At 38.5% G+C, this 8449-nt stretch overlaps 1 protein-coding gene across 3 annotated transcripts; it reads right to left on the reverse strand.

Annotated features, from left to right (window-relative positions):
* Window positions 1-3533: 3533 nt before the first annotated feature.
* On the reverse strand, window positions 3534-7783 carry LOC113315075. 3 transcript variants are annotated; one of them, XM_026563391.1, is made up of 8 exons: window positions 7654-7783; window positions 6929-7000; window positions 5742-6456; window positions 5244-5628; window positions 5064-5160; window positions 4491-4983; window positions 4318-4408; window positions 3534-4172 (listed from the first exon to the last, which is right to left on the reverse strand). In XM_026563391.1, the coding sequence occupies exons 6-8, from the start codon at window positions 4559-4561 to the stop codon at window positions 3741-3743; spliced, it is 594 nt and encodes a 197-aa protein (XP_026419176.1). In that variant the 5' UTR covers window positions 4562-4983; window positions 5064-5160; window positions 5244-5628; window positions 5742-6456; window positions 6929-7000; window positions 7654-7783; the 3' UTR covers window positions 3534-3740. The 3 variants fall into 3 exon arrangements, with proteins under 3 accessions (XP_026419176.1, XP_026419177.1, XP_026419175.1); XM_026563392.1 differs by having other exon boundaries at window positions 5244-5625; window positions 5742-6805; XM_026563390.1 differs by having other exon boundaries at window positions 5742-6805.
* Between the last annotated feature and the right edge of the window lie 666 nt (window positions 7784-8449).

Consider the following 8449-nt stretch of genomic DNA (forward strand, 5'->3'; position numbering starts at 1 on the left):
CACCAACCCAAGCCAATGCCATCATTCCGCGTCCCAGCCATCCGTCTGCTCCATGGCCAGCGCCAGCAGTCCGCTCCATAGCCAGCGACATCTACCTTTCTGAGCCAGCCAGTGCCCATTACGTGGACCAGGTTACAGTGCCACCTCTTCCAATCAGCAAACCAAAGCTGCAACGCTGATGCCAACACCCCATGGCCTAGCCGAATTTATGCAAATCCACCAATGCAAGGGTCACAAATTCCTCAGGCCTCTCGACAAAGGTTAGCCAAATCTTCCTGACAATCTCTTCATGACTTTCCGTTTTGATTTTATCCTTGTCCATCACCATCTTATGCTTACCCCGCCACAATGTAACTGTTCCGAGCTAAGCAGGGGACTTAATGTTGATGATGGTTTTTAGCTTAGGGTTAAAATCGTAAAACCTTGCACCTGACGTCACTCTGCAAGGAAACAGTGCCGTGAGTGCTAACCTCTCCACCAACATATTTATTGAGCCATTCAATATATTTACATGAAATTTATCCATACTGGCGAATGTAGCAACCATCCCAAACACTCTGTAAATTTCGGCATCTCGCCAATACAAGACTCATTGAGTACTTTTCTGTGCTATGTTCCCCGTAAGAACCCTTAATATCGGTATGGCATGACGGATTTGTGTTCACTCGCAGCGGAGTAGCATGAACCTCCAAGTACCAAAGTTAAGTCCATTGCACGAAATGCTCAGACGGAAAACACACTGCATTCTGTAGATAAGGATTTTTATGGTAGCATACAAAATCCAGCCAATTATTGTGATAACTCATAAAAAACTTATAAACCCGACTAATTTGCAAAATTAGGGTTTCGCGCCCCGCGCAGTACACTAGACCCCGTTGGTCGAAGAACTATGCTTAGCCAAACTAGGCGATTAAATTCGCCACAGCACACTGGAAGTGTGGCCACGCCCTGGCTTGCCGACCCCACTTCCCATCGACCAATCAGGTCGCTTTAAATCCGCCACACTCACACAGAAGTGTGGCCACGCCCATGCTTGGACGACCCTCTTACATTAACCAATCAGGTTGCTTCAAACTCGCCACAACGTTGAAAAGGAGGAAACCACGCCAGATGGTCACAAAGCCAATTGGCTTCCCAAAACCCGCGCCAAACACACGTGCCAGATGCACATCCCAATCGACATGCCAAGCAGCATGATAAACTCGCCAAACACGCATGCCAGGTGCACATGCGAATCGGCATGCCAAACCCGCCAAACACGAGTGCCAGACACACATGCCAATTGGCATGCCAAACCCGCCAAACCCGCGTGCCATACGCACATGCCAATCGACATGCCAAACCCGCCAAATGCACATGCCAGACGCACATGCCAATCGGCATGCCAAACATGCCAAGCAGCATTCCAAACTCGCCAAACGCGCATGCCAGGCGCACATGCCAATAAACATGCCTAACTTGCCAAATGGCATGCCTTATACGCTAATTAGGGTTTCGGCATGCTAAACCCTAATTTAGACAAAGTTTCCAGGCGCCGACAGAAGGTAGCCATAATCAACGACTATCCTTCCTCATGATATGCAATCTCGGCCTTCCAAGTTCGCCACCGAGCTGATAGACTTGTGGAAACTTTCAGGCGACCATCCGCCTAAAATTAATGGCCATGGCTACGCCAAGCGCCACTTGCACCACCGTGCCACTGGCATGCACGAGCCAATTGCTATTGGCGTGCACCAAAAACACCACTACGCCATCTTCAGGCGCCAACACAAGGTAGCCACAATCAACGGCTGCCCTTATTTTATAAGATGCGATCTCAGCCATCGAAGTTCTCCACCAAGCTGGAGAGCTTGTGGCAAGTTTTAGGTGACCAGCCAAGACGATCCTAATAACATCACATGCTATTTACCTGGGGCAAGCCTCTCAATTTCAACTTTCCACACGTAGCAAAGTGCTACATGTTTTCCACGAAAACACTCGAGACATCAAAACATGTCACAAACTGGGAGATACCCATCAGGGTATTGGTCTGGCGGTTTACAGCGTGCGGCGTGCAATACGCCCGTTACAAGAAAGTGTCATAAAGCGGGGCGGTTAGTAATGGCAAGAAGTAATGGTGAAACATATCTTTCATTATGGAAACATCAATTCCATGCGTTATTCGTTACTCCCTTCTTCCACTCCTCAATCGTTTACACGAGACCAGGGTACATTTTGTTGCGACTTGTATAAATAAGTGTCATCTATTTCCACCAAACGACAAGTTTTTTGGTCAGGAGAACAATACAACATTCATAAATCACCTGATAGATTTTTCATTCAACTAGGTAGTCCAATTTTCTGATACAAGTCACAAAACACCCACATTTCCAAAACGACGAATTTTGGTCTCAACACTTTCTTCGCTTCCCTCCCTAAGACCAACCTTTCTCCTTCATTTTGTGACCGAAGCAAGTCTGGAACGACCATTTCTTGGTTTAGGCCAGATTTGTACAGATTGATCTCTTAAATCAAAAGTACTCCCGGGAAGTACATTGTTTAGGGTTTAGACTCGTTTCTCATTCACACACACGAATTTACCAAAATCAGCAGAAACCGTTTTCACCCACAAACAGGTGGTTATCCACCTTTTTTCCACCGTTAGTGTAGGGAAAAAAGACTTATGAGACCTTTGAATCATTCAACTCGTCGAGTTGCAGTTTAACTCGCCAATTTTGCACAATAACTCGGAGCTGACTGGGTATACACGTGTACTTGTACACGTCATCAATATGGCCACGTCATCAATCAGTCCATGTCATCAATCTGGTCACGTGTCGGTAAAAAAGTGGACCCCACATCACCAAACGACAACATTATCTTCAATAAAATCATATCTCCTACTTCAGATTTTCTCACTTTTTTAATAAAGATTTTTAAAAAAAAAGAAGGTTGGTGGTGTTCATTTTTCTTCAAATTCCAGCAGTAGCAGAAAGGTGGAGTGTTCTATGTGTGACAAAGAAAACCATGAAACAAAGAGTTTCCCATGGGTTTATTCAAGGTGCAAACATGTACCTTGTAATGGAGTTAGAGCATTGTTAAGATCTAAAACAGATCAAACAAATGGAAAGGCCTTCTTCAATTGCTTGAATCATACCTGCAACTACTTTGAGTGGTTTGATCTTGCTTCTTCTCCAACTACAACACTTCACATCAAGCTTCCAAGCTCACATAGCTGCATTGCATGTGGACAAGAACATTGTTTCAATAACTGTCCATTACACAATCAACCCTGCTTCAAACAAAACTGCAGTTCAAAGTTAGAACTAAAAGTTTGTCAAAATCAATACAATCTCAATATAGCTTACTTGGTATGTAAGAAGAAAGATTGCGATGCTTTTATATGGTCTTCAAATGCACTTGTAATTGAAACAAAAGAAACATTGAAAGGAAAAGTACTGGAAATATGTAATGAGTGTAAGAAAATTCTTAAAATGTGATCAAAAGAAAATTGGATTCAGATTGTCTTAAACATTTCAGATTTTGTTCTTCAAAATAAACTGCATTCATCCAAAGTTTCATAAATTGAAACTAAACTAACTAAACATTGTCTTTCAATTTCAGATCTTAAATCCATAAACAAACCCGCAAAATAAAAGAAAGAACATGAATGTACTTTTTTGGTTCTTCTTCCTTCTTTTGGATCTGACGCAGTAAATGTGACTTTGTTGGTAATAGAACCAACCTAGTTGAAATTCTGATTAAACAAGACTTATGACAAGATTCTGGTTGAGCCTTTCCTTTTCACCTTTCTTAGCAGATCTTGCAGCATCTTGACGAGAAGATTCACCAACACAACTCTGGAAATTGGTCTTCTTTCCACCTCTAACACTGGTACTTTCACCTGCAGATGAACCATGAACAATCTTTGCAGCTTTCTTGTTCCTATTGGATTGACCTGATTTAAATGCTGTGTAAGTATCACCATCAACACAGGTTCTAACCTTTGGATTAGATCCAACAGCTCCACCAGCACAGGTTTTCTCATAGTGACTTGGTTCTTTACATCTCTTGTATTTTCTAGTCTTCTTTCCACTGGATTCAGGTTCATCATAAGCTCTGATTTTTTTTCCTCTTAGTCTACCTGTTTTCCTGATATTCACTGGAGGCTGTATCATTTCTTTCTTTGCTGTCTGCATATGAAGAATGAAACAAAAAGAGTTATAAAGGAAAGAGTGAAACCCTAAAAGAATCAAATATTGATATTATATATTTATTGCACAACAAACAATAATAATGACAAAAGCATATTATAAAACAAAATTAGGACAAAAGTACCTTCTCATAGTCATCTGGGCCTAATAATGGGTTAAACTCTGGAACATATGTTCTCTTGTAGCTATCCACCCAATAACACTGGTCACAATACCTACAACAACATTATAAAACTAAGTCTATGAAACTAAAAAACAAATAAATAAAACAAATGCAAGGAAACAAATAAAACTTACTCAGCCCAAACAGGTCTCAATGGATTTAAGCACATACAACATGCTGGCAGACAAACCCCCTTAGTTGCCATTGCAAATAGGTACAAGTCTTCTTTGGCATATTGACTGAAAAAATGGCTCCATGACAACTGGTAACTTCATATACTCTCCCCCTTATAGCACCATCAAGCTTAAAATTAGTGGTCAAGCCGCACATCTTCTCGATCAGCTTCATTTCCTTTGGAACCAAGTCACTATCCTTCCATTCTGCAGCCTCATTCCTCCTCTTGTGCATAAGCCCCATTACCATCTGTCCATATGTCAAACCCAGCTTGCAGATTGGCTTGTCTCTCAACTTCTTGGCCATATTGTTGAAGGATTCCGAGAAGTTGTTGTTGATGTGCTCACACTTGCTAGTAGGTGTAAAATGATCTATACATCATGTTTCAGGCCTTTCATACATGAGCCATCTTGCAACATTTTCATTCTCAGCTGCCATAACATCCATATGTTGCTGCAATAAACATTACTAAGTTGTAAAATATGCAGTATACGAATAAAAACTGAAAATTAATGAGGCTTATAGAAATGTACGTTAAAATGCTTGATCTTATAACACTTTGCAGCATTTCAGAGATGGTTCTGCAAGCTAAACCCCTTGAAGTACTTCTTGAAGTTAGCCATCAAGTGTCTGCCACACCAAGAAACTGTAACTAATGACAATTATACATATATAACAAATTCTAAAACCGAGTAAATGATTGAAAAGTTCACCTGACACATTGTATGTTCTCAAACAAGGGAAAGTAATGGTCAACAGCTTCCAAAATTCCCTTTTGCTTGTCAGAGATGAAGGTAAACTCCCATTCATAACCTAACAGCTTCTTCAAATCATCGAAGAATATTTTCCAGTTCTCTATTATTTCATTCCTGCAAACCATTATACCTAACGGAAGTAATCCATTTTGACCATCCAATGCAGTGCATGTAACAACACACCACCACACTTCCCATACAAGTGACATGCATCCATACCAATAACTTTTCCGCATCCTGCAAGGAATCCCTCCATTGTGGCTTTGAAACAAATTGTCAAGGACAAGAAAGTATTATCTTCTGTTTCATATGAAAATGTAGCTACACTGCCTGGATTCCTCTTCTACAAGCAAAGAAAGTAAAGATCATTTCAGGGTTTGTTTCATCTAAAAACTACTATTTAAGCAAAAGTAAAAAAATAAAAATAAAACATAAAACATAAACATATAATGTTACCTTGACCATATCATAAAATGCAGGCACCATTAGGTAGCTCTTCTCATAATTGCCATTTATTTTATCCAACACCTTAACCCTTGCCCTTTGTGCAGTGTGATATCTAATATTAAGATTTCTGGCTTTATTGAATTATGTTGCTAAGTCGTCAGCACATGGTACTGGTTCATTAATGCCAAGCTCAGACTTAATCTTCTCATAGTACCAGTCATCTACATTTGATGGGTTTGCACATTTGTTCATGGCATCCTTGTCACCATTGCAGTTGTGAATCTAGATTAAAGCCTCTAAGTGTGAAAGGTTTACCTTCACCTTTCTTGACAATGCCATAGATGAAGAATGGACATTTGAGAGTCCTCTAAATATGGATGCACTTGACCCTTAGCTTGGTTGTAGAAATCTTAGTAGACTATGTCTGGTGTTTATTGAGGACACAAAAGTTATTCACATGCTTGTAGGAAGCATCTTTATTCATAAACTTACTTACAACTATGAATGAGTTTGGATCCAATTCACCTTCTTCTTCCTGTGGGAACATTTTCTCATCATCTTCTTCTTTCGGGTGTTCTGCATATTGCTTCTCAAACTCTGAGTTATCATGAGCAGGCATATTGGACTTAGACCCACTACACTCATTCCCATTGAAGTTAGACCCACTACACTCAGGCCATTGAACTTAGAACCACTACAGGCCCAACAGATGGTTCAACTTGTTCTGATCAAGAAATAAAAAAAAATAAGGATTAAAAAAACAATATCTATAATACAAAACAGAATGGGTTTTTGAGCTTGGTCGGACGGATAACATTTTGAGAGACAAACAAGTGATCCGACCATCCCAATCTCATCCCAGCCAAAGACATCTGGCGGCTTTGGTGTTTGTAACCTCCTTCATTTATGGAGATATTACTAACCCTCTTAATTAGTTCCTCATCAGTTTAACAAATAAATGCGCCACTAAGAAAATAAACTGAAAAAATAAATGTTACAACCATGTTTCAATCATAGACAAAAAAAAAATTGACCCATATTTTTAAAAAACAAATTAGCCACACTTTAACAACCTGCAAAACACAAACACTTTTTATTATACTCATTGTGTAAAGGGGAAAATAGGAATAATAATTTTCATTCTACTCATTGTACAAATGCAATAATGAGTTATATATATCCATAAAATGACTCACCAAAAGAAATAATCTTACACCATAGGCCTGATTTTTTAATTTTAGTAATCGAATGAGCCTATTTTCATCATCCTGCAAAAAAGAAAAAAAATCAGAGTCATTTAACCAAAGAACAAAGAACTTTAAAATCATTTTCTAGCATCCATAATAAAATTTTTTCGGATGAGATATTTAACCAATCGAAAGATGAACCATGTTTTCATTCGTATCAACTTTAGCATTTTTGGAAACATTTGAGCATTCTTGATCAAGATCACGACTAACTTTTCATCAGATTTTAATGCTATGAATAATTTAATCAAAATTTAGAAACATTTTCTAGCATCTATAATAAATTTATTTTCGGATGAGACATTTAGCCAATCGAAAGATGAACCATGTTTTCATACTGTCAACTTTAGCATTTTTGGAGACATTTGAGCATTCTTGATCAAGATCACGACTATTTTTTCATCAGATTTTAATGCCATGAATAATTTAATCAAAATCTGTAGCACAAACAAAAAGAATCTAAACTCAAACAAAAAAGTAAAAAAAGCAAAAAATCCTGATCAAACAATTGAAAAATAGAGATAACACGTATACATCTATATAAACTAAATGGTGAAACGAACTGTCACCAAAATTCATGCCATTCACATTCGATATCAATTGCTTCCAAGAAAAGGAAGAATGAAACTTATGAGCTTCCATACCATTTACACGCTTACTAAAGTAAAGCTTACCAATTGAGCTTCCATGCCACTATTCTGCTGATAATGGGATATGCAATAAAGTTATTTCTTTAGCTTTGGGAGCACATCTTCTGACGGAAACGTTAATATCTTCTGATGGAGTTAATTTTTTTTTTGGTGATCCACAACACAAACAAAAATAAAAGAATATCAAAACATAAAAGTTACAAAAGAATTCAATCATAATTTTTGCTAAAATTTTGGCCATCCACCTATACAACTCACCTTTAAAAGTTTACGCTAATTCTAATTTTTTCAATTACTTTGGATCCTCTATTTACTCCCCCATCCTCCTCCCACGATTTAGAGAATTCCTTACCCATAAATAAGTTAAAACCGTCCATGCTCCAAGGTATGCATGCAACGAAACGGCTACTCTTGATGACTAGCACATAACAAGACATTCCAAGACAAAAAACGTTCAAAAAATTGAATGTGTCACTAATTACAATTATCAATGAATCGTGTATAAATAGAGGAATATATTTCTTCAACCACGCACATTCATTCATTCATTCACTCATTCCTAACTTATTTTCTTGGTGAAATTTTTAGCTTAAGAGTATAAACATGTCAAACATGATTAGATGCGGCCTTAAAAAAAACCGTTGCCCAAAATGTGTTTGCTTCCTTTTCGAGAATACATGATTGCGATGAAAACAAACCTGCAATATTCAGGTTTGGTGTTGCAAAAAAAATGGGAAGAGATCGATTTCTTGGCGACCATCGAATTCACTACTTTGGTTTTACTAATGACTTTCCAAAACGTAAAGTGCAGTGACACGTC

Source organism: Papaver somniferum, chromosome 10 (genome assembly GCF_003573695.1).
Source record: "Papaver somniferum cultivar HN1 chromosome 10, ASM357369v1, whole genome shotgun sequence".
In the NCBI taxonomy this organism is placed as follows: domain Eukaryota; kingdom Viridiplantae; phylum Streptophyta; class Magnoliopsida; order Ranunculales; family Papaveraceae; genus Papaver; species Papaver somniferum.

Excerpts from the sequence above, each read along its gene's own strand:
- LOC113315075 (XM_026563391.1), bottom strand. The coding sequence starts at position 4,561 with ATGGCAACTAAGGGGGTTTGTCTGCCAGCATGTTGTATGTGCTTAAAT. Across the intron at positions 4,409-4,490 it reads TTGAGACCTGTTTGGGCTGA|GTATTGTGACCAGTGTTATT; the intron begins GTAAGTTTTATT and ends ATGTTGTTGTAG. Across the intron at positions 4,173-4,317 it reads GCCCAGATGACTATGAGAAG|ACAGCAAAGAAAGAAATGAT; the intron begins GTACTTTTGTCC and ends CTTCATATGCAG.